This window comes from Amphiprion ocellaris, chromosome 23 (assembly GCF_022539595.1).
Source record: "Amphiprion ocellaris isolate individual 3 ecotype Okinawa chromosome 23, ASM2253959v1, whole genome shotgun sequence".
In the NCBI taxonomy this organism is placed as follows: Eukaryota; Metazoa; Chordata; class Actinopteri; family Pomacentridae; genus Amphiprion; species Amphiprion ocellaris.
This window is the reverse complement of record NC_072788.1, coordinates 24966290-24992030: the sequence shown is the minus strand read 5'-3', so window position 1 is coordinate 24992030 and position 25741 is coordinate 24966290. Positions and strand designations below refer to the sequence as shown.

Sequence of the window (25741 nt, the reverse complement as noted above, 5' to 3'; positions counted from 1 at the left end):
AGTAGCTGTAAGTATTACTGCAGTAGCTGTAAGCTATTACTGCAGTAGCTCTAAGTATTACTGCAGTAGCTCTAAGTATTACTGCAGTAGCTTAAGTATTACTGCAGTAGCTCTAAGCATTACTGCAGTAGCTCTAAGTATTACTGCAGTAGCTGTAAGTATTACTGCAGTAGCTGTAAGTATTACTGCAGTAGCTTGTAAGTATTACTGCAGTAGCTGTAAGTATTACTGCAGTAGCTTTAAGCATTACTGCAGTAGCTGTAAGTATTACTGCAGTAGCTCTAAGTATTACTGCAGTAGCTGTAAGCATTACTGCGGTACCTGTAAGTATTACTGCAGTAGCTGTAAGTATTACTGCAGTAGCTCTAAGCATTACTGCAGTAGCTCTAAGTATTACTGCAGTAGCTGTAAGAATTACTGCACTAGCTCTAAGTATTACTGCAGTAGCTCTAAGTATTACTGCAGTAGCTGTAAGCATTACTGCAGTAGCTGTAAGTATTACTGCAGTAGCTCTAAGCATTACTGCAGTAGCTGTATGTATTACTGCAGTAGCTGTAAGCATTAGTGCAGTAGCTTTAAGCATTACTGCAGTAGCTGTAAGAATTGCTGCAGTAGCTGTAAGTATTACTGCAGTAGCTCTAAGTATTACTGTTTTTACAGCTGGAATAGTCCAGTAAACATTAATTTTCAGGTCCATGTGAAGCTGCAGGTTTCATACGTGTATAAATTAACACGTGTCGTCTGTTGCCTGGTTACCACAAACACTAAGACTCATGGGAACCTGAGAAAGCAGACAGGAAGCAGCAGTGTTTGGTTAAGAAAATAAAAGCTGGAGGTTAAAATGTTTTATTGTTGTTTTTCAGCCAAGTTCAGTCTGGAGGGTCTCCAGGTTCAGCAGCAAGACTCCATCCAAAGGTAAAGTCCATCATTATTATTATTATTATTATTATTATTATTATTATTATTATCATTATTATTATTATTATTATTATTATTATTGCAGAGACTCAATAAGCCTCCGTTCTTCACTGTCAGGATGATGCATCCACTGTGGTAGACCTGGTCAGGTTAGATTACCTGATTAAGAAAGTAGTTCACTGTCCATGGAGTCATTTTAGGAGCCCTGAGTAGTGGTACTATGACTCCTGATTAGTGGTACTATGACTCCTTCTAGACCTGTAGCTGTGATTAGTGGTACTATGACTCCTATACCTCCTGATTAGTGGTACGATGACTCCTTCCAGACCTGTAGCTGTCATTAGTGGTATTTTGTGAACAGCAGGTTGAGGTTTTAAAGGTTGGCTGCAGCCAAAATACTGCTTTCTGTCCTAGTAGTCGTAGTATTAAATGTTTGTTTTTATTTCCATTGCCTTTGGGATAGAAAACCTCCTCTGGTGTAAACAACTTACTGTCATGGTTTTATCTCCATCTTAGTGTCTTCTTCTCCCTCAGATGTGTCGGTTCGCTACAGCCTCGGCCGTCCCGTCCTCTCCCTTCGTTTTCCCTCCGGTCGGCTCGGTCGCTTCACCCTGACGCCCATGTTGACCACCGTAGGCGACCTGCTGAAGAACATCACAGCTAAAGACCCCGAGGTTCACAATGCTGCCCTGATGAACGCTGGTAAAGACTCCAAAACACACAAAATCACCATGAAGAGACCAAAAACCCACACAGAGACTCAAAGAGCCTACATTCTTCACTGTCAGGATTGCATTCACTGTGGTAGTCCTGGTCAGGTTCTCACCGAACATCTGGACTCCATCTGAGCCCAACTACTCGTCTGGTTTCACAGCTAGATGGTGAAAGTAGTTCACTGTCTATGGAGTCATTTTAGGAGCCATGATTAGTGGTAGTATGACTCCTTCTATATCTGCAGCTCTGATTAGAGGTACTATGACTCCTTCTATATCTGCAGCTCTGAGTAGTGGTACTATGACTCCTTCTATATCTGCAGATTAGTGGTACTGTGACTCCTTCTGTACCTCCTGATTAGTGGTACTATGACTCCTTCTAGACCTCCTGATTAGTGGTACTATGACTCCTTCTAGACCTCCTGATTAGTGGTACTGTGACTCCTTCTAGACCTCCTGATTAGTGGTACTATGACTCCTTATATTCCTCCTGATTAGTGGTACTATGACTCCTTCAATACCTGCAGCTCTGATTAGTGGTACTATTACTGCTTCTAGACCTCTTGATTAGTGGTACTGTGACTCTTATACCACCTGATTAGTGGTACTGTGACTCCTGTACCTCCTGATCAGTGGTACTATGACTCCTATACCTCCTGATTAGTGGTACTATGACTCCTTATATACCTACTGATTAGTGGTACTATTACTCATCCTATACCTCCTGATTAGTGGTACTATGACTCCTATACCTCCTGATTAGTGGTACTATGACTCCTTCTATCCCTCCTTATTAGTGGTACTGTGACTCCTTCTAGACCTCCTGATTAGTGGTAGTGTGACTCCTTCTATTCCTCCTGGTCAGTGGTACTATGACTCCTTCTATGCCTCCTGATTAGTGGTACTATGACTCCCTCTATCCCTCCTGATTAGTGGTACTATGACTCCTTCAGTTCTTTTCCATGTGGATCCATGATGCAGACATAGATAGACTCAGTCCATAGATCTAGAACTGGAGTGGTCACAGCTGAGTTCTCTTTGGTTCCGTTGGGGTCTGGAGGTGTTTGATGTTTCTAAAGTGAAGGTTTGGTTTCTTCAGATGGACAGAGGATCTCCTCCTGCACCTTCATGGAGACGGTTTTAAATAAAGACTTCCAGCTGATCATCAATGAAACGACTCACAACGTTCAGGCTCTGGGACAAGGTAGGATTTCAGTGTGTCTCTAGGGGGCAATACAGCCATCAATATGTGTATAAATATATAAATGTGTACTTTAACGATACTGTCTCTGCTTCAGGCTCATCTCATGAACACGTTCTGGATGTGGAGGATATGAAGTTTCTGGTCCAGCTGCTGCATTCAGCTCTGAATCTTCCTCAGCAGCTTCATCAGCAGCATGCAGATCTACAGCTGAGACAGGAGAAGCTGAGAGAGCAGCTGGAGCCGCTGGAGACAGTAATACTACTACTAGTACTACTAGTAATACTACTAATACTACATACTGACTGAGAGAGCAGCTGGAGTTACTGGAGACGGTACTACTACTAGTACTACTAATACAGTACATTACAATAGTATTCTATTACTGTAGAGCATTACTATACATTGGCTACGACTATATACTGTCAAATACTACTATATGTTGACTGCTACTACTATACTCAGACTACTACTAAATATTGTCTAATACTGCTATATATTGACTAAAACTACTACACTCTGAGTACTACTACTCCTTCTTAAGGACTACTACACACTTAATACAGAGTTTTACTCCAGTTTCCTGTGTATTTATTTACTATTTACTACTTCTGAACTCAGTGTTTACATCCATAGTATGCTAACCTCAGTAGTATGTTAGCCATGCTATGCTAACATTCCCACAAAGCACTGCAGCAGCCTCAGGTGTTCCCTGCCTCCAAACCTCCAGGTGAGAGTGAGGCTAGTGCAGGAGGCGGAGTCTAAGGCGGCGATGCTGGGATGGGCGGGGCTTGCCTACCTGTCGCTGCAGGGAGGATTCCTGGGATACCTCACCTGGTAACAAGCACATGACAAATAAATACACCTGAGCGTTAGTGTTAGCTGGTCACACGACACATAAATACACCTGAACATTAGCATTAGCTGGTCACACGACACATGAATACACCTGAATGTTAGCGTTAGCTGGTCTCACGACACATAAATACACCTGAATGTTAGCGTTAGCTGGTCTCACGACACATAAACACACCTGAACATTAGCGTTAGCTGGTCACACGACACATAAATACACCTGAACGTTAGCGTTAGCTGGTCACACGACACATAAACACACCTGAACATTAGCGTTAGCTGGTCACACGACACATAAATACATCTGAACGTTAGCGTTAGCTGGTCTCACGACACATAAACACACCTGAACATTAGCGTTAGCTGGTCACACAATACATAAATACACCTGAACGTTAGCTGGTCACATGATGATGATGATGATGATGATGATGATGGACAGGTATGTGTTCGCCTGGGACATCATGGAGCCCGTCACCTTCTTCATCTCCTGCACCACCAGCATGATCTTCTTCGCCTACTACATCCTCACCAGACAGGTAAGAAACACCTGTCCTTGTTAGCGCCACATCTGAGATTCAAGTTCGATAAGTTAGATTAAGTCTGAACTCAGGTTAAGTCTAGATTCAGGTTAAATCTAGATTTAAGTTAAGTTTAGATTTAGGTTCAGTTTAGATTAGAATTTAGGTAGATGCTAAGGTATGTTTCGGTTTAAGTTTAGGTTAGGTCTATGTTAGCTTAGATTAAGTTTAAGTTTAGATTAGAATCAGATTAACTTTAGTTTCAGGCTAAGGTAAGGTGTTTTTAAATTCAAGATAATGTGAGGTTTAGATTAAATTTGAGAGTTAGATTTTAGTTCCAAGCTAAGTTTAGGTTTAAATTAAGACAAGGTTAAGGTTAGCATTAGCAGTTAGCATGTCTCCTGGAAAAGAATGTAAATCAATGTAATGTAGCTAATACAGTTGTTTGTTTATCTGCAGGACTTCTTGTGTACGAAGGTGAGAGATCGTCACTTCCTCCACTACTTCTACCAGAAAGCTTCACAACACAACTTTGATGTTCAGAAATACAACAAGCTGAAAGAAGAGCTGGCCAAGGTGACGCTTCATTTACTTATAAATACACAGTTTATGGAGACTAGAAGGAGCTTTTCTAAAAGAAAATTCAAAAAAGCAGCTGTATCTTTAACCAGCTTCTCACCTGAGTGTTTCCTGGTGCTCAGGTGGACTCGGATCTACGGAGGCTCAGGAGCGCCATCCGGCTGCAGCTGCCGGTGGATCAGATCCGGCCTCAGACGGACGCCTGAAGCTTCACCGCCAATTCTGACTTTTAGACGTTTGTTTTGTCTCCTTAAAATACTTCCATCACTGAGCTTTAATAAAAACCGTAAAATTCTTTAAAATAATCTCTGTCAAAGCCACGAAAAAGTGAATCCTTTATGATATTATTGGACTATTAGGTTATCAGGTTTGTTTTGTTTATGTTGAAGCCGAAAGGATGTAATTATTTACTACAATAAATGCATTATAATAAATATAATACAATCTGAATGTGTGAAGTTATACCATGAATGCTGTGAAGTAAAAACTGCAGTATTTCCCTCTGAATTAAAGTGTTAAAAAGTACTTGTTTAAAACTTATACTTGACTAAATGTATTTACGCTCCCATGCTGTTTATGAAAAAAATTGAACAATACTTCACCTTGACCAGTTTAAATAAATTTTTGTTTACTATTTTGCTAGTCAAAAGCGCCAACTAGCAGTACAGGATTTTATTTTGCCACATTAGTCTAAGTTGCAAGTATTTCATTAAATTTCTAGGTAGTAATGTATTAGCTAACTAGCTAGATAGCTGTCAAAAGGATTCTCACTCATATGGACAAATATCAGTATTTTGTTAAATTATAATTTTGTGACATTAAAAAGCTAACTCGCTAGCCACAGAAACATTCTAATTTTGTTTTCAAAACATTGAAAACTATATTTTACTTGCTGGCCTAAATTGCTAGCTATATAGACAAAATTATAATTTTGTTAGCTAAAAAAATTTAATTGACCGTTTTGTTAGTGAAAAAGCTAACTAGCTGTAGAAGAATTTTAGCTTTGCCTTGCAAAACATTAAAAAAATAGATTAACTGAGGTTTTTAAAAACAGACAGCACTTTAGGATTTTGTTAACTAAAGAAGCTAACCAGCTAGCTGTAGAAACTGTATGAAAGCTGTATAGCCTTTCACTAACAGTTTTATAAACAGGTTAGCCAAAATTGCTAGCTGCATAAATAAGTCCCAGAATATTTGTTAAATTATGATTTTGTTCGCTAATAAAGCTAACTCGCTAACCAGGGAAACATTCTCATTTTGTTCTCAAAACATTAAAAGCTGCATTTTACTTGCTAGCCTAAATTGGTAGCTGTGTATACAAATTAAATTAATATTAGCTTTAACAAAAGCTTTTAAAAACAGACGTGCCTCAATTGCTAGATGTATAAACGAATATCAGTAATTATGATTTTGTTAGCTAACAAAGCTAACTACCTAGCTGTCAAAATTGTATAGAAGCTGTATAGCATTTCACTAATGATTTTATAAACAGGTTAGCCAAAATTGCTAGCCACATAAACAAGTACCAGAATATTTGTTATATTATGATTTGTTTGTTGAAAAGCTAATGAGTTAGCTACAGAAATACATATTTTTTTTGCTTGAAATGTGTAAATCAACTATAGTTGGCTAAGATTGTTTAAAATAGATTAGCTTACATTGCTAACTGTATAAACAAACCATTTTGTTAAATTTGTTTTCAGCATTTTGTTTGCTAACGAGCGAACTAGCTAGCTGTACAAAGTATGTTTTTATTTTTGCTTGAAACACACAAACATGGATTTTACCAGTTTTGTCCTACATTAGCTAATAAAAGCAAAGCAGTTGTACATTTTTGGTTTTTGCTTCGCATAAAAACAGCGTTTTCCCAACAGCTGTGAGAACATATTAGCCTAAATCGCTAGCTGTGTAAAAATAGCAGTATTTTTATCAGCCATACAAACAAAATATATATTTTATTGGTATTTCACTGAGTACAAAGTGGTATTTTAAGGTCAATACAAAACCTTTAGTCCCAGCAGGTTAAAACACAGTTGTTGCAGCTGTCATTATCACTCAGCTTTAACTTGTTGAAGTGTTTTATCAAGAGTTGAACCTGGTGACTGCCGTCCAGCCGGTGTGAAGTCGGATCCACTCAAAGTAATGAGCAACCTGCAGCACGACAACAACAAAATGTCAATAATTTTAATTTATAGACGAAATTAAATATATTAAATGAGGAGAAAGACAGAATTTACACAGAGTTCATGTTTATGTATTCATTGTCGAAACCTTTAAAACACTGTGTGTATAAATATAGATTTCATATGTGTACCTGGGTATAAATACATATATATTTGAATACCTGTGTATAAACTCCAGGGAAACCCGGCATCCCACATTTGTCCCCCCAGCTCACGATGCCCCACAGATATGAAACTCCCAGTTCGTCCTCACAGACCAGCGGTCCTCCACTGTCTCCCTGACACGAGTCCACACTGCCCTCCAGGTCACCTGTACACAGACACACACCTTAAACACAACTGTACACATACACACCTTAAACACACCTGTACACAGACCCACACCTTAAACACACCTGTACACATATACACACCTTAAACACACCTGTACACAGACACACACCTTAAATACACCTGTACACAGACACACCTTAAACACACCTGTACAAAGATGTACAGTGCCTTGCAACCTCTGTCCTAGTCTCAAATCACTTCCAGACTGGTACAGGTTTAGTTCAAGAAATATTTAGCACTGTTCATCTTTCCCTCTACTCGGACCAGTTTCCCAGTCCCTGCTGCCATAAAACATCCCCACATCATGATGCTGCCACCCCCGTGCGTCACTTCATGATGCTGCCACCACCGTGCTTCACATCATGATGCTGCCACCACCATGCTTCACATCATGATGCTGCCACCACCGTGCTTCACATCATGATGCTGCCACCACCGTGCTTCACATCATGATGCTACCACCACCGTGCTTCACATCATGATGCTGCCACCACCGTGCTTCACATCATGATGCTGCCACCACCGTGCTTCACATCATGATGCTGCCACCACCGTGCTTCACATCATGATGCTGCCACCACCGTGCTTCACATCATGATGCTGCCACCACCGTGCTTCACATCATGATGCTGCCACCACCGTGCTTCACATCATGATGCTGCTACCACCGTGCTTCACTTCATGATGCTGCCCCCACCGTGCTTCACTTCATGATGCTGCCACCACCATGCTTCGCTGTGGGGATGGTGTTCTTGAGCTGATGAGATGTATTGGGTGTGTGTCAGACATCGCGATTTCCTTGACGGCTGAAAAGTTCAACTTTAGTGTCATCCGACCAGAGCACCTTTGTCCATACATTTCAGGAGTCTCCCACATGACTTTTTGCTTCTGGTCACTCCTCCATAAAACCCAACTCCTATTGTGGTCCTTTGGACAGATACCCCAGCTTCTCCTCCAGGGTTACCTTTGGTCCTTGCTTGGACTGTGAATTTTGGTGGGCGGCCCTCTCTTGGCAGCTCTGTTGTGGTGCCATGTTCTTTCCATTTGATCATGATGGATTTGATGGTGTTCCTGCAGATCATCAAAGATTTGGCTATTTTTTGATGAACCAACCCTGACTTGTACTTCTCAACAACTTTGCCCCTGACTTGTTTGGAGACTTCCTTGGTCTTCATGGTGGTGCTTGGTTACCTTTGCCTCTTGCTCTATGGCCTTTCAGAAAAGGTATATATCTACTGACAGATCATGCAACACTTAGATTACACACAGGTGGACTTCATTTCATTAATTTAAAAAAAGTCAAGGGGGGTGAACACTTTTGCAAGACACTGTACAGCTGTCTACACCCACACCTGTCCTGCACTCACCTGCACACATCATGCCAGGCTTGAATCGATCTTTGTAGAACCTCTGACAGTCTGCAATCAGAGACACGTTGGCCCACAGCAGCACCCGAGCCGACCTGCCATCTGAAACAAAGACCGTTATTTACCTCCAGAGCTCATCGGTATAAATCTGACTGTAGGGAGTCGGTCCGGCTACCTGCGGTCCGTCCCCAGCCAGAGATGCTGCAAGTGTGGTTGGGTTGGAACAGCTGAGGCGTCCAGGGGATGCAGACGGCACTGATGGCCGGGTTCTTAACAAAACACTCCTCAGTAAATGGACGCTTCTGCAGCTGAATCAGGGCGATGTCGTTCTCGTAGGTGGCTGGGTTGTAGCTGCACAATTTAAAACCAGCGTTAGCTTAGCCCAGGTGTGACAGGTGAGCTCAACAGGTGGGTTCTTACTTGGGATGGATGCGGATGTCCTCGATGGGAACGATGTCGCTTGTGGTCTGAATGTGGAACTTTTTCCAGATAGAGAACTTCACCTTGAACGCCGAAGGGTTTGGTCTGAAGGCAGGAAACAGAAATCTAATGTTATTAAAACCAGACTCAGCGAGTTAGTAGTAATAAACAGGATTCTGTTTGTTGCTTCCGGCTGTTTTGGATTATTAGTGTTATTAGAGTTAAAGACCTGCAGCACCACATTTAAAACAACAGCCTAGACTGGTCTTATTAAAGTATCCCAACAACTTTAAATATTGAGGTAGGAGTCTGTAGTGTTGTTCATAGAGGGATTTTACTGGAGGAATTTACATATTAAAGATTAAAACCTTTAAAAAATAGCATAAAATTCTATTTTATCTGATCATAACACATAAGAAGACTGAGACTCAACAGTTCTATTAATTATGGAAAATAATCTAACCAATGTAATAACAAGGCAAGGAAACTAACTGATGTAAATATTAAGGCTAAGACCCAACAGCAGGACTAACCTGAATGATTTGGAACTAGAAAACCCAACAAACCCAATGATCTTCAGTGATCTCCAATGAGGAAGCTATTCTGGAAGTTGGTATAAAGTATACATCAAGGGGAAACTATCAGACCATCACTTTGACACTGGCGATGAGACTTTTCCAACTGTCTCGGTAATGGAGACTGTGAAAAGACTAGGCCGATGGTATGATGCCGTCCTCAAAGCCAAAGAGCAAGAGGAACAGCTAAGGAAGGAGGTAACCAGCAGCCTAGAGAACATTGATACAGCCCAACTTCCTGACAGGCTGAAGCTCTGGTGTATGCAGTTTGGGCTACTTCCACGCCTCATGTGGCCACTAACCCTGCATGAAGTACCAGTATCTAAGGTGGAAAAGCTGGAAAGACTGATTAGCTTCTATGCAAGGAAATGGCTTGGCCTTCCCAGGTGCCTCAGCAGTATTGGGCTCTATGGCAAAGGAATTCTAGATCTGCACATCTCCAGCTTATCTGAGGAGTACAAGTGTGCTGAAGTAAGAATGGAGATGATGCTACAGGATTCAAGCGATCCAATCAGATCAGCACGTCAAGAAATGGCAGTGGATGACATGGGAAGGAGTGGAAGAGAGGAAGATATCTTGGCAAGAGCTGTGGGATATGGAGACATTCAGAGCAAGCTTCACCATCAAGGCGGCCTATGATGTCCTACCATCACCTAAGAACTTCAACCAATGGTATGGTGAAGACCCTACATGCTCACTCTGCCTGACTCCAGCTACACTCAAACACACTTTAGTGGGCTGCAAGAACAGCCCTGCTCAAGGCGGTTACACCTGGAGGCAGAACGAGGTGCTGAAGTGTCTGGCACTAGTGCTGGAAATACAGCGCATGAGTGTTAATGCCCTTCCACCCACGTCGACCCGATGGCCCAGATCCTGGGCAGTTGAGAGAGGCCTGTGTTTGGAGGATGCTGGTAGACCTGGACCAAAAGCTCTGCTTCCCACCTGAGATCACATTCACCAACCTGTGACCAGATCTAGTGCTGTGGTCAGTTTCTCTTAGGCACATCTACATCATCGAGCTCACAGTGCCCTGGGAGAGCTCAGTAGAGGAGGTCTATGAGCGCAAGAAGCTGAGGTATATGGAGCTTGAAGCTGACGCAAAACAGCGAGGCTGGAAGGTGAGGGTCCGACCAGTGGAAGTAGGCTGCAGAGGATCCATAGCCACCTCCACATCCAGGCTTCTTCGGGAGATGGGAATACGCGGGAAGGCCCACCGGCAGGTGATCAAGGACCTCTGCAGAGCCACTGAAAAGGGAAGTCAGTGGCTATGGATGAAGAGAAAGGACTCCACCTGGGCCTTCAGCTGAGTAGATGGCATCTAGGGGGTGAACCTGGGATGCTTTGATTCACTGCTGAACCCTCTGGAGGTGTCGTGGGCCTATCAGCGAAACACTGATGAAGGAGGTCACCCACTTGATAACCCAGAGGATGACGTCACTCGCTGGACCATCCCACAGAGTCTTAAGTATCTTATGTATACAAGAAGGGATATAAACATCTAGTCCAACACAACAGATCTTAAAAAGGCCTAATATGTGTGTATTCTGATGTAAACGTTCTAAATGTACAACTGAGATGTCCTTGTGTAATTTACTTAGTTGTAGTTTTTGGTTTTCAAATCAGACTCCCATGAAGATCGAGTCAGTAACCAGTTCTGGGTGATGTTCTGGTTCTGGTGGGTTCTACCTGACACAGTGAGCGGCAGTGATCACCCAGCAGCCTCCGATGTAAGCTCCTCCACAATCGATCCTCTTATTCTCCACCAGAGCCACTTGCCACTGGATCTGAGTCTGAGGAACAAACAATAACAGTAAAAGATGAGTCAGGTTGGTTCTATAAACAGCACAGGGATGGTTCTCCAACATCTACAGCAATGTTCTACTGGAAAAAGACGGTCTACTGCTGTCTCAGTGGAGGGAGGTTGGAGATGGTTGAGACCATCTGAAGAAGCATCTCTAGAAGATCCACAAAAATAAACTGTAGGTTCTTTGAAGGTGTCACAAAAAACCTTAAACCCTTAAAGGAACCACAAAAATCTACTCCACATCCTCTAAAGGTTTCACAGAATAACCTCCAGGAAACCTTTAGGAAACATTCTCTGAGAGTTTGCTAAAGGTTCTGTGAAAATAACCTATATGTCCTCGGAGGGTTTCACAAAAGACGCCTTCAGGGAACCATTAGGGAACATCTGCTAATGGTTCTCTAAAGGTTCTGCAAAAACTGACCTTCAGTGAAGGTTTCTAGAATCTTTATTGAAAGTTCTCCCAGCATTTTTTAAATGGCCTCGAGGGAACGTTAATGATTAGTTTTACAAATTAATCATCTGGGAACTGCTAGAGAACATTTGCTGAGAGTTCAATAGGGGGTTCCACAAAATAACCTTCAGGACATTTTTAGGAAACATTTCTTTGAAGTGTTCTACCAGTATAACCTTCAGAACATTCTCTAGATGTAAATCATCTTCAGGGAACTTTTGAGGAATGTTCCTTTAAAGTTACCTGAAGATTATACAGAAACAGAATCTCAGTGTTTTTCAAAAATTTGGGGAATCCTTTAGATTCTCTGCATATTTCACACAAACACAAAACAATAAATTGAAGAAACCTTCTTGGAACCTTTAGGGAGTGTTCCTAGAATCTTTACTGAATCTTCTCCAATGGTTTTTTAAAGAAGCCTTGAGGGAACGTTCATGATTTGCAGTAGGTTCTCTGAAGGTTTTACAGAGGAATCCTCAAAGAACCTCTAGAGAACTCTCAGAAAACGTTCTCCAGAGGGTTCCACAATATAACCTTTGGGAAGTGTTTCTGAGAAGCCCCTATAAGTGTTCTACCAGTATAACCTTTAGAACATTCTCAAGATGTAAATGATCTTCTGGGGAATGTTCATTTAAGGTTCCCTGAAGATTATACAGAAACAGAATCTCAATGTTTTTAGAAAATTTGGGGAACCTTCCATTGAGGTTCTCTGAAGATTTCACACACACTAGAGAAGCTAATTAAAGAAACCTTCTGGGAACATTTTGAGAATGTTTCTAAGATCTTTACTGAAAGTTCTCCAAGGGTTTTTAGAACAGCATCGAGGGAACATTCACAATTTACTGTAAGACCACTGAAGATTTTTAAACTAATCATTTGGGAACCTCTAGAGAACGCTCGCTGAGAGTTCTCTAAGGGTTCCACAAAAAACCTTCAGGAAATGTTTCTGAAAAGTCCCTATAAATGTTCTACGAGTATAACCTTCAGAATGTTCTCTAAATGTAAATGATCTTCAGGGAACTTTTGGGCAATGTTCCTTAAAAATTACCCGAAGATTATATAGAAAGAGAATCTTGATGATTTAAAAAAAATTGGGGAACCTTCTATTTAGGCTCTGTGAAGATTTCACATGCACAAGAAAAATGAATGACCACCGTCTGGGAACCTTTAGGAAATGTTCCCTGAAGTGATCATGGAACAACATTTCGTAAACGTTTCTAGAAGGTTTAGGGAACGTTTGTTGAATAGTGCTAGACAGGGCAGCTTTAACCGCTAGTACAGGTGAGTCTCTGACTGACCGGCTTGGCTGGGACCCCGCCCACCACCCTCCTGACTCGGGGGCTCCGCCTATGTTCCTCCTCATCGTCCACAGTGGTGGCATTGGGAACTCCACAATACAGCAAGGACTCCAGGTGATCTCTCGTGGATTTGGTCTCTGGACACAAGCAATCAGAGTTATTGATCTGATTGGCTGATCATGTGACCTGGGAATCTTATAGGTGAAGTAAAGTGATTTCTGATTGGACAAAACTCAGGCAATAAGTTCTAGTTAACAGCCAGCAATTGATTCGATCCAGAAGGTGTTTATTGAAGGACAAAGTTCACAATCATACCGTTTCTGGGAGAGACGAACTCTGAAACAACACAAACAAACATCATTATCATCAGAGCCAACAACAACAACAACAAAAACAACAACAGGTTCCAGGATGAAGTTACACATGATTCTCACCTGAGTGTCCGAGCTGCTGAAGGATCTTCTCTGGATCTGCAGATGACCTGAAGGACGCTGCAAACAAACAAATCCTGTTTAAACATTTTGATTACTGTGATTCTAAAGATTAAAGCCTGAAATTCCAACAAAAACAGGTAAATTTACCTGTAAATAAAAAAAAAAGACTTTACTGCTTTTGGATGGTTTCGATTTTAAATAAAGAACTCAATCATCCAAAATCAGATCTTTTGGGTTCTTAAGTGTAAATCTAATTCAGGAAAGTCAGGTTCTTCAAGTCCATCATTTTCACACCCAACAATGGAACACAACATCTAGAAGTTCCTAACATTCAAGGGATGTTCCATGAAGGTTCTCAAAAGGTTTGACAAAAACACCTTTCCAGGGATATTCCCTAAAGATTTCACAGAACAACTTCAAGGTTTCCATAATATTAAAGATGTGGTCTCACTTAATGACCTCAAAGTAGCTTTTCATGACGTTCTTCCAGGTGTTTGTCGGTTGAAGATCATTTAAACTGAAGATACGAGGCGTGTTTCTGTGTTTTCGTCAGAAGTCTTACTTTGTGTTTTCTTCTTGTGTTTCTCTGCTTCGTCTTCTCCATCCAGACAGTCGATCTGTCCATCGTTAACGGCTTCTCCATGTAAACAAACTCCGGTTTTACAGCGAAAAGCTCCGTTTCTGCAACCTGACAAACACCAACACTCAGACCCAGAACAACATTCGGGTCAATAAAAGGTTTGTTTTATGTTTCGTTACTTTTGCAGCACATTTCATCACTTCGGTCGCCACAATCGTTGACTCCGTCACACGTCTGGTCCACAGAAACACACTTTGAGTTTGCACACTGGAAGTCAGATCCACATTCTGAAACACAGAAACATCCGGCTGGATGTTAATTATGTTCTAAGAAAAGTTCTAGTGAGGTTTTCAATGGAATGTTCTCTAAAGACCTTCTAAAATGTTTGATGATGATATCTGTGGTCTGTTATATCATAACATTCCGGAAACATTCTTTGAATGTCGCATTGAAAACTTTTTTCTCCGAAGGACATCTAAAGGTTTCCTAAAATAACCTCGGGGGAGTGTTCTCTCTGGTTCACGCTGATGGTTCGAATAAATAATCTTCAGGAAAACTTGAGGAAACATTTCCCTGAAGACTTTTTAAAGCTTCTACAAATAACCTTTAGATAATGTTCTTAAAATGTTCTTTGCAAAACTGTAATTGTCGGAAAATGTTTCAGGAATGTGTCTTAAGGTTCCTTGAAGGTTGCAGTTCAAGGTTAGAAAAGATAAAATGTTTTAGAAAATGTAGAAAATGTTCCTTGAAGACTGAAAATATTACAAAAAGGAATCTATAGAGAACATTCCTGGAACCTTCCTTGAAGCTCTTGAAGGTTTAACAAAATAACCTCTATAGAAAATTTTGGAATGTTTCCTGAAGATCCTTTGAAAGTTTTAACATTCCTTAAAGGTTCACTGAAGGTTCTCAGGATGATGCTTTCACAATGTAACATTTAGGGAATGTTCCCTGAAGGTTTCCTAAAACAACCAATTCAGGACATCGTTAAAATGTGGAAAATTTGTAATGTTCAAGGACTGTTCCCTGAATGTTCTCTAACATAACCTTCAGGGAATGTTTCCTAATAAGGGCTCTGAAGGTTTCACAAAATAACCTTAAGGAAATCTTGAGGAAATGTTTCCTACAAGCTCTTCAAAGGTTCTACAAAGCTACCTCTTAGAGAATGCGCTTAAAACATTCTTTAATTGTTACAAAAACTGTAACCTTCAGGGAACATTTTAGGAATTCCTTAAAAGTTCCCTGAAGGTGACACAACCGGTCCATCAAACACCTAGTAAAACAGTCTGTAAATAAAGATATCATTTTAAAAAAACCACATTTCCTGGATTGAAGGTGTCGTTTTCTTACGACATATTTTTGAGTTTTCAGACAGGATGCTCTTTTCCTGTGCACAACTGGATTTTTTTAGTTGTTCTTGAAGATGCTTCAACTTCATCTCAGCTCTAACTTCCGAGTTTCAGGAGTTTATTCTCACCCACAGATCACATGTTGATGACTAACCAAGACTCTAGTTCTTCGAGGAGTTAAAGGTTGTCAGGACGACTGTAACCACCTGATCAGTGGCTTCATAGTCTGGTTGTACGATCACGTTCTGACCTTTAGGTTTCCGCTGAGCCTCGTAACAGGAAACAGCAGCAACCCTCCCATATCTGCTCATCACTTTGTCGTAGATGACGCACTCAGACAGCGACGTCTCATAGCCTTGGCAGCGAACGCTAACACATCTGTCCGGTTTGTTGATCAGGGAGTCGAACGGTACAGAATTAACAGAAGCTGCTCCCCTGAAAACACATTAACACAACTGTGCATTAGTTACACAACGTGGTCTGTAGTTCCATATAAACATAAACTAGGAACGTCCTGATAAACTTTCTCTGTGAGGGTAAATGTAGTGTTAGAGGGTAAATATAGTACTAGAGGGTAAATGTATCATTAGAGGGTAAATGTAGTATTAGAGAGTAAATATAGTTTTTGATGCTCAATGTAGTATTAGAGAGTCAATATATTATTAGAGAGTAAATGTAGTTTCAACTTTTGTCAGACTTCCCCTGTTTTGTGAAATTAATGACATCTAGTAAAAATTGTAGAAAAAAAATCAGCACATCCCATAATAAATACAAATCCCCTCACAGTGACTTTCCTTGCTCCCTGCAGGCCACGTTAGCTGCCGCCATGTCCCACAGCTTCTGACAAACCAGAACTTCGTCGCTGCCTCCGTCACTGTTGGGCAGAAACATGGACACCAAACCGCTGTCCTGGTCGATGGAACTCAAGAACTTGTCCAAACTTGCTGCGAGGACGGAGAAGGTTGGAAACGTCAAATAGAAGCATGGACAAAATCACAAAAAGAAGGAAATGAATCTGAGAACCAACCGTGGCAGTTTTCCCCAAAGTGGGACATGGTGGGTTTCTTGGTCCGACACGAGACCGCCATCGCCTGGAAACAGAAAGACCTCAATCATTGAGTACGAATCAAGTTCTCTGGGGGTTTTGGACTCCAGGTTCTGGTTCCTGGCTGATAGAGGTTAAAGTTGTGTATCATCTGCATAAAGGTAGATGAGACACAGTTTTTTTATGAAGATATTTTTAGGAAATAATGAAAAAGCTCTAACACTTTGCAGATGATACACAGCTTTATATGGCAATATTTTATGTACCTTTAGGAACCTGCACTGAGGAAATAAGAACCAAAACCGAAGTAAATACCTCTTAGTAGGGCTGCAACTAATGATTATTCCATCTGGATATTGTTTGGCCTTTAAAATGTCAATTTTTAATACAAAATATCAAAAGGTTTGGGGTTTTAGGCTCAGCTGCTGTTATTATCACTGTTTGAAAGTGAAAACCCAATCAGCGTTTCCCAGAATCCAAGTTGCCAAAAGTCTTGTTTTGTCCAAAGATCTTCACTTTACCGTCATAATAGAGGAAAGAAACTGAAAAATACTCACATTTAAGAAGCTGCAATCACAGGATATAGATGATCTTCAGTTTAAAAATGAATCTCAACTGACCAATCCAGCTTTAATTGCTGGTTTAGTATTTGCTGGTATATATTTATACATATGAAGTAACAAAAACAACACAATGCACATTTGAGAAGAAGCAAATCGTGGATTCATCAGTTGTCAGAAAAACAGTTAATTGGTAATTTAAGTAATTTTTAACACAAAATGTCAATAATTCAACAGATCTCACTTCTAAGATGTGAATATTTAATTTTTTTTAGGCTGAACTGACCAGTTTTGGGTTCTAGTCTCAGTTGTTGTTTTGATTCAGTTATTTTCACTGTCGATTATTTTCCGATCCATTATCCATTAAATGTCAGAAAATGTTGAAAAATTTGAATCAGTTTCCTCAAGTGTCTTGTTTTGTCGAAAGATATTCAATTTACTGTCATAAAAGTGGAAAGAAACCAGAAAATATTCACATCGAAGAAGCTGCACACACAAAATTTAGACTTTTAAGATTCAAAGGTAAAATTCGACATATATGGTAACATACTAAGCCTCCGTTGTTCTATTTCTTACATAGAACTGCAATTAATTCCAGTAATTACCATTTATTTAGCTGCACTCTGAATTGATGTTGAAGCTGTGGATTCTACAACACAGTAAACTGTAAAAACCTTCCAGCTGCCCTGAGTTCTTGCAGTGGAACCCCTCTTAAAGGTGGAGCTCAGTTCCTCCTTTTGGTTCTACCTTTACGCAGGTGATACACAGCTTTACCTGGCAGTAGGATCTGTAGTTCCTGTGGTCCCGCCCACAAACCGGCCTCGTGTTCTCGACGGGACACAGGTAGGGCGGTTTGCAGGAACACTTTCCTTCAATGCAGCGTTCCCATGGAGGGCAGAACACCAGGTCACATGACGACCGAGTCCGTCTGAAGAACCACATTTTGTTATCTGTCAGCAGGTTTATGCTTAACTACCGGGCTGCTTCTCATGAAAACTGTTGCAGAGGTGGAGCCCTGGCAAACAAAGAACCCTTTAGGTTTTGTTGTCTGCACCTGCAACATCGTGGCGCCACCAACAGGTCGGAGTTGGAGGTGCATTAAGTGTCACTTTAGGTGTGTTCTGACACCTGGACTACCAAAATAGAAAAAGAGGTAACGTGTCCCAGTACGTAGTTTAACATTTCATTTACAATGATGATGGTGTCACTGCATTGTAATGCCATGCCCACTGTTATGACATCATACCTATGTGAAATTTTTACACTTCAATTCCTCATCAACAACACAATTATTTTATGTTTTCCTTGAAAAGACACTCACTGCAAACCTTAATTTTTGTTCATTTATTAGCTATTAATTTATATCAGTGATAATTGTGGCAGTAAGTAATAAAATGTCAGAAAATAAAAAGGTAAATACACCTACTTTTTGTCCAGACACTCAGACGGACCCAGAAACTCGTCTGTCACAGGTGCTTTAGGTGTTGTGGGGGCGGGGCTTGTGGACACAGGGGAGGGGCTTGTATTGACTTGGGTGGGAGTTGTTGGCAAGGGGGCGTGGTTTGTCTTAACTGGGGCGGGAGTTGTTGACATGGGGGAGGGGCTTGTCTTGACTGGGGCGGGGCTTGATGCCAGAGGAAATGGAAACACTTGTTTCTGGGGGATCTGCTGGTTTATGGCTAATGGTTCCTTGAAATCAGCTTGATTCAACTAAAGGAGAAAATAAAACAAACAGTTATCAGTTTACATAACAGACATAATGCAAAAGATTTATGTAGATGATACACAGCTTTACGTGATGGTATTTTATGTACTTTTATGACATAAAAGTTCTACCTTTACATAGATGATACAAAGCTTTATGTGAAAGTATTTTCTATACTTTTATGACATAATATCAAAGTTCTACATTTACATAGATGACACACAGCTTTACGTTAAGGTATTTTATATACTTTTATGACATAATATAAAAGGTCTATCTTTATGTAGATGATACACAGCTTTATGTGAAAGTATTTTTATATACTTATGACATAATATAAAAGGTCTATCTTTATGCAGATGATACACAGCTTTATGTGAAGGTATTTATGCACTTTTATGACATAACATAAAAGTTCTACCTTTATGCAAATGACACAGCTTTATATGAAGGTAATTTATATACTTTTATGACATAATATGAAAGGTCTACCCTTACACAGATGATGCATAGATTTTTATAAAAGTATTTTATGGATTTTTATGACATAATATAAACGTTCTAACACCATGCAGATGATACACAGCTTTACATGAAGCCAGTATATATACCTTTAAGACAGAATAAAAACAATAAAACATTAACACATTATTTTTATAGATGACATCAGGCATGTTTAAAATTATTACCACTGGAATGGATTCTTTAAATACATTTGACTAAACGAACTCAGCACATTAAACCACTGTACTGTTCTCCAACATGCCCGTAATATATTGTTAGAGGTAGAACATTTTGCATTTTTGATTTCTAGACGTTACTGAGACCTCAGATGACAAAATGATCTTTATAAAATGTTCTTGTTATGTGATCTAAGAACAAAGGTGGAACATTCTGGCTACAGTGTTCTGAGGATGCTGCTGGGGGAACACATTATAGAACACTCTTTTATAAAACATTCTCACAATATTTCATGATAACAAAAGCAGAATGTCCTCAAACAACTCTAACATGATTATAAAAGATTCTCAGAGCAATTTTCAGCTTTGACAACGTTTGGAGATAACGGTCTAACACTGTCATCAACAAACATTTCTAGAACATTCCAAACTTTAAGAAGAACAGCAGCAGAATGCTCCAAAAACATTTAAAAAATTAAAATCAATGAGTCCAACTCACCGCTTCAGAGTGAATAACGAGAAGAAACAAGCAGAAAAGACAAACTGATCTCATCCTGAAGAACAAGGTTCCTTCAGAGTTTCAGAAAAAACTAATAACAAATCCACAAAAAGACAAAGATTACAAATAAAAAATATTTTGTAGGTCAGAACAGCTGCAGCTCCAGAAGCAGCTTGTCTCTCTGTGAAGAACCAACAGAACATCTGATATCTGAGCATCCGTCAATCATTAGCTCAACTCGTCAATGATGGTCTGAACCTGATCGATCAGCTGACTCATTGCTGAGGAAAACCCAGAATGGAGAAACCAAACGAACAATGAAGCACCTGAGGGTTCCACGATGTTCCACTTATTAGCAGGAGAACTACAGATGTTCTAACCATGTTTGGTGATGACACTGTTGGATCCAAATGTTCTCAAAACTGGATGTTGACTGAGAATGTTCTTCCTTTGTTATCATGGAACCTTTTGGGAATGTTTTAAAGGTTCTATGATTTGCTCCCTTAACAATATAACCACAACATTGCAGCCAAAATGTTCCACCTTTGTTTATATGTCTCATTGCAAGAATATTTTATGAGAAAGTTCTGAAAATTTGAAATGTTCCTTTGAGAAGATCCCGTATTATTTCTTCGGAAAGGTTTTAAAGAACATTCTATGATGTCTTCCCTCAGTAAAAAGACAAAATGTTCCACCTTTAATAAATCACATTACAGGAACGTTCTAAAACATTCTCAATAACATCTGGAAAACATTTTTTTAATGTTGGTTTGGGAACGTTCCTCCTTTGTCATTGTGGAACATCGTCTGTATGTCTGACAATATTCTCTGAATGTTTACATTAAAACATTCCAAAAATGTTCTACAAAAGTTCTGCAAAGTTCTGCTAACGTTCTCAGCAGCAAGTTTTTTTTTTTAAATTTCACAGAATGTTCTTATATATCAGATTATAGGAACGTTATAAAATGTTCTGTTAAAATGTTCTGTCTTCTGAGGCCTTGGGACCATCTGGAAAACATGTTTAAAATGTTAGTTTGAGAATGTTCTTCATTTGAAGGCAGAATATTAAACCTTTGTAAATATGTCACAGTACAGGAACGTCTTATGAAGACCGTTCTGTTTTCCAGATGATGTATTGAGAACATCCTTCTTTTGTTATCATTGTGGAAAAGCTTTATAGAAGAACGTTCTTTAATGTGTTCTCTCAACAAAAAGGCAAAATGTTCCACCTTTAATAAATCACATTACAGGAACGTTGTAACATGTCATATATGTCATACGTTCTCTCATCTGAGGAATCGAGGATGTCTGGAAAACATTTGTTGAATTCTGGTTTGACAAAATTCTTTTTTTCTTTCTTTCTGTCTCTGTTCTCATGAAACAATGTTAGAATGTGTTATAGAGGAACGTTCTCCAAAAAACATCCTCAGAACATTACGTAATGTTCCACCTTTGTGAATATATCACATTACAGGAACGTGTTATAAAGAACGGTCTGTCATCTGCGGAGAACGTTCTATAATGTGTTCCCTCAACAAAAAGGCAAAATGTTCTGGATGATAAAAGGTTCTGTCATCTGAGACCTCGATAACATTTGGAAAACGTTTGTTGAATTCTAGTTCGAGAACGTTCTTCTTTTGTTATCATGAAACATTGTTAGAATGTTTAATAGAGGAACATTCTCCTGTGTTCAACATTGCCCAAACATCCTCAGAACATTTCAGAACGTTCCACCTTTGTGATTATATTACATCACAGGAGCGTTTTCTAAAGGATGTTGTGTCATTTGAGGCCTCTGGAACATCCTGAAGCTGCTTTGAGAACCTTCCACCTTTGTCATCATAGAACATCCTCTGAATGTTGACGTATGAAACCATTCTAAAAACGTTCTTTAAACATTTGATTGGAACATGTTTTGAAGGATTAGAACGTGTAGGTGACGTTGTCTGATGTTGTTGGAACGTTCTCCTTAAACGTCACAGAAAGACTTTTAGTTCAAACACAAAACAAGACTCCCCGGAGATGAAAAAGAAGATTTCCAGAGGCTAAAGTTTCCAGAAGAACCGACGGAGATCAAAGGTTCAGTTAAATCCATAATCAATAAATCCTCAGCTCAGGTGGACAATGGAGCACATGCTCCCTCACCTGTTCCTGTTCCCTCACCTGATCCGGTGGAATGAACCATGCTAACCCAGAGGGGGGAGGTGCAGGAGGAACTCTGGTCCAGTGATGATTTTTAACAGAATGTCTCATTAGATTATTTACAGGAATCTGAATATTTATTCTGTTTAATCAGCTGTAGGCTTAATGTTCACCTTTGTGACCTTATATGGTTGGTTTCCTGCTCTGTGGTCACTTCCTGTATGTATGGAAGACCATCAGTGCCACGAAGCATTTATTTAAATAAACACGAGGCTAAGTTTTATTTTATATCAATGTTTACTTCAATTACTTTTATTCTGGGTTTTTTTTCATGAAAAATATATTTTATATTTGAAAATGTAATTGTTGTTTTCTTTTATTTAAGTTTAGCTTTAATTTAGGCTTGTTTAAATTAATTTCAGACATATTTAGGACTTTTTTCTTTCATGTTTCGTTGTTATTTTTGTCTTTCTGTTCTTTTAGGTTTTTATTTTACTGTAATTTTCTCATTGTTAGTTTTTATTTCTGCCTGTTAATATTAATTTTAAAAGTAAGTTTTACTTTTCTTTTTTGTTATTTTAATTATTTTTTAGTTTAAATTAATTTATTCCTAATTATTCTGTTTGTTTAAATTTATTGTGATTGTGTTTCTATAATTTTATAATAATTTTTACCCTCTGTTTTTTTTTAATTTTAAGTATTTTAGTTTGACCTTAATTTGTTGTAATTTTTATTTTATTTTAATGATTTTTTTTTTGCTTGTTTAAATTTGTTATAAATGTATTTTATTATTTATTTTTTGGTTACTTTAAATAATTTCATTTTTAATTTTCTGTTTGTTAATTTTTTTTAATTGCAAGTTTAATTTATTTATATTTGTTTAAATCCAGTTTCTTGTTATTTTGATTGATTTTGTTTCTTTTGCATATTCATTTTTAAATTCTGTTGTTTTTTTCCCCTTTTCACTTTGTTTCGAGTTTTATATTCAACAGTGTGTGATATATAAAGAAGATGTTCTCATCAGTTATCAGTGAATCTCAACCTAAAACAAACTGTGAAATAAAGTCGGTTTAAATATTGTAAACAGTGAAATTTTTGAGTCGCTGCCGGGAAAAGCTTCGACCCCAAAGGGAACAAACAGAACGAACAAACAAGTTAATGTTGAACCAGTGGATCAACAGAAGAGCGTTTCAACATCGCTGTTCCAGAAACACTGAAGTTTATTAAGGTCGTTTTCAGGAGTTGAATTTGGTCACGGTCGACCAGCCGGTGACAAGTCGGATCCACTCAAAGTAGTGAGAAACCTGCAGGAAATAAAAGAACTGGTGAAGACAATGAGAATTTAGATCCATCACAACCTTCATAAAACTCCAAAATGTTCATTTACACCCAAAAATGCAGCAAATTCTCACATTTAAGAGCCGAAAATCAACAAATATTCAACATTTTCTTCCTTAAAAACTACTTAAATATTTATTTAACAACACTTAATAGAAATAACTGTACAGGGTGCTAACATCCCAATGCTAACATGCTAATTTTCCGCTAAATATTTATGGCAATTTAGTGGGTTAGCATGCTAACATCACTAGCTCCACACAGCATACAGCTGAGGTCGATGGTTTTACAAATATTCCTGTAATTGATCAAAAGTTCTGACCTGATAATGGAGGGACATGAAAGTCCACAAAAATCCACTGCATTCAGTTCAACACGTGTCAAGATTCTTCACTCAGACAAATTTCAACATCCAGGTGGTGCTAGAGACAATTTCAAGGGATCTCCAGAGTCAGTAAGATTCATCCTCTGGGGAACATGAACATCCTAGCTAAAACTCACAACAATCTCTCAAATAGTTACTGAGATTCTTCACTGAAAACCACTAAGTTTACCATCTGGTTGGCGCCAGAAGAAATGTCAAGAGATCACAAAAGTCAGTAGGATTCATACTCTGGGGACCATGAATGTCTGCACTAGATTTCAGGCCAACGTCAACTGATGCATCCACAGAGCTATATTAGCTTAGCTTAGCGCTACCAGGACGTAATGGGTGCCTTTTAACCTATTATATTGTTTAATTATAGTCTAAAACAGATTTAGTTGCGTGCTAACAGCTACATACTGATGTGCTAACTTTTGGCTAAAAATGTATGCTAAATGTATGATAGTTTAATGTGCTAGTATGCTAACATAATAAACCCTAGACACTATGGACATCTGAGGAAAATCAAACATTTTGTGATTAATCAATGTTTTGGATCATAAACATTTAAACTGATTCATCCTCTGGGGACCATGAACATCTGAGCTAAAACTAACAACAATCCGTCAAATAGATATTGAGGGTTTTCACTGAAAACCACTAATTTCAATGTCCGGACGGTACTAGAAAAAATGTCATGAGATCACAAAAGTCAGTCGGATTCATCCTCTGGGGACCATGAATGTCTGCACTGGATTTCATGATGATCAAATCTTAGCTAACTGATACATCCACACAGCTATGTCAGCTTAGCTTAGCGCAAGCAGGACATAATGGGTGCCTTTTAGCCTATTATATTGTTTAATTTTAGTCTAAAATAGATGTAGCTGAGTGCTAACAGCTATATGCTAGCATGCTAATTTTTGGCTACATATATATATATATATATATATATATATATATATATATATATATATATATATATATATATATATATATACATATATATGCTCATGATAGTTAGTGCTAGCATGTTAACATAAGTCCTACACATCAAACAGGTCTGAGAAAAATTGAGCGTGTTGCGATTAATTAACGTTTTGGATCATAAACATTTTAAATTGACGATGTTTCTAGTTTTTACAATTCATCCTCTGAGTAACATGAACATCTGAGCTGAAAGTCACAACAATCTGTCAAATAGTTACTGAGATTCTTCACTGAAAAGCATTAATTTCAACGTCCAGGTGGCGCTAGAGAAAATGTCAAGAGATGACAAAAGTCAGAAGGATTCATCCTCTTGGGACCAGGAATGTCTGCAGCAGATTTAATGACAATAATCCACCGGTCCATGCTGCTGTCCACATACAGTTCATCTAATCATGCAGCTACTAGAGAGGTGAGCAGCGTTCTGTTTACCTGCACGTAGACTCCAGGTGAGTCGGCCCGGCCGCAGCCCCGCACCCAGCTGACGATGCCCCACAGGTATGAAACTCCGAGTTCGTCCCGACACACCAGAGGACCTCCGTTGTCCCCGGTACAGGCGTCCACACCGCCGTCCAAATTTCCTGCGCAGAAAACAAATATTTCCATGACGACGACAAACGCAGCTTCAGGCGGAGACCATTTAACGGAACCCACCTGCACAGATCATCCCGACTTTAAGGCTGCTGTTGTAGAACCTCTGGCAGTCGGCGATGAGGGAAACTTCAGCCCACTGTAGAACCAGAGCTGTAGGGCCAGCTACAGACAGGAAGTAGTACAGAACATCGTAGAACATCATAGAAACCATCAGAGAACATCATAGAAACCATCAGAGAACATCAT

At 39.3% G+C, this 25741-nt stretch overlaps 2 protein-coding genes across 3 annotated transcripts; one reads left to right on the top strand and one right to left on the bottom strand.

The window, feature by feature from the left end:
- The first annotated feature begins 851 nt into the window (after positions 1-851).
- LOC111562757 (calcium uniporter regulatory subunit MCUb, mitochondrial-like) lies at positions 852-5312 on the top strand. The gene is made up of 8 exons (XM_055007886.1): positions 852-915; positions 1435-1620; positions 2731-2835; positions 2930-3087; positions 3563-3669; positions 4130-4226; positions 4668-4784; positions 4910-5312. Exons 2-8 carry the CDS (start codon positions 1539-1541, stop codon positions 4991-4993), a joined length of 750 nt encoding a protein of 249 aa, XP_054863861.1. The 5' UTR covers positions 852-915; positions 1435-1538; the 3' UTR covers positions 4994-5312.
- A 1411-nt stretch (positions 5313-6723) lies between these two features.
- Positions 6724-25709, bottom strand: LOC111562753 (complement factor I). 2 transcript variants are annotated; one of them, XM_055007884.1, is made up of 18 exons: positions 25556-25709; positions 25334-25482; positions 18613-18896; positions 17961-18114; positions 16609-16672; positions 16366-16525; positions 15832-16016; positions 14412-14519; positions 14215-14340; positions 13653-13709; positions 13534-13554; positions 13219-13355; positions 11352-11455; positions 9091-9195; positions 8846-9021; positions 8671-8772; positions 7132-7280; positions 6724-6938 (listed from the first exon to the last, which is right to left on the bottom strand). In XM_055007884.1, the coding sequence occupies exons 1-18, from the start codon at positions 25704-25706 to the stop codon at positions 6870-6872; spliced, it is 2301 nt and encodes a 766-aa protein (XP_054863859.1). In that variant the 5' UTR covers positions 25707-25709; the 3' UTR covers positions 6724-6869. The 2 variants fall into 2 exon arrangements, with proteins under 2 accessions (XP_054863859.1, XP_023117234.2); XM_023261466.3 differs by lacking the exons at positions 25334-25482; positions 25556-25709 and adding an exon at positions 20071-20269.
- Between the last annotated feature and the right edge of the window lie 32 nt (positions 25710-25741).

What these genes read in the sequence shown, in the direction of transcription:
- LOC111562757 (XM_055007886.1), top strand. Translation starts at nt 1,539, where the DNA reads ATGTTGACCACCGTAGGCGACCTGCTGAAGAACATCACAGCTAAAGAC. An exon ending in AGCTGGAGCCGCTGGAGACA is followed by an intron (nt 3,088 to 3,562) that starts GTAATACTACTA and finishes CCAAACCTCCAG; the next exon opens with GTGAGAGTGAGGCTAGTGCA. An exon ending in ACTACATCCTCACCAGACAG is followed by an intron (nt 4,227 to 4,667) that starts GTAAGAAACACC and finishes GTTTATCTGCAG; the next exon opens with GACTTCTTGTGTACGAAGGT.
- LOC111562753 (XM_055007884.1), bottom strand. Translation starts at nt 25,706, where the DNA reads ATGGTTTCTATGATGTTCTACGATGTTCTGTACTACTTCCTGTCTGTA. An exon ending in TCAGCAGCTCGGACACTCAG is followed by an intron (nt 13,555 to 13,652) that starts GTGAGAATCATG and finishes GTGTTGTTTCAG; the next exon opens with AGTTCGTCTCTCCCAGAAAC. An exon ending in ACTGCCGCTCACTGTGTCAG is followed by an intron (nt 9,196 to 11,351) that starts GTAGAACCCACC and finishes TCCTGCCTTCAG; the next exon opens with ACCAAACCCTTCGGCGTTCA.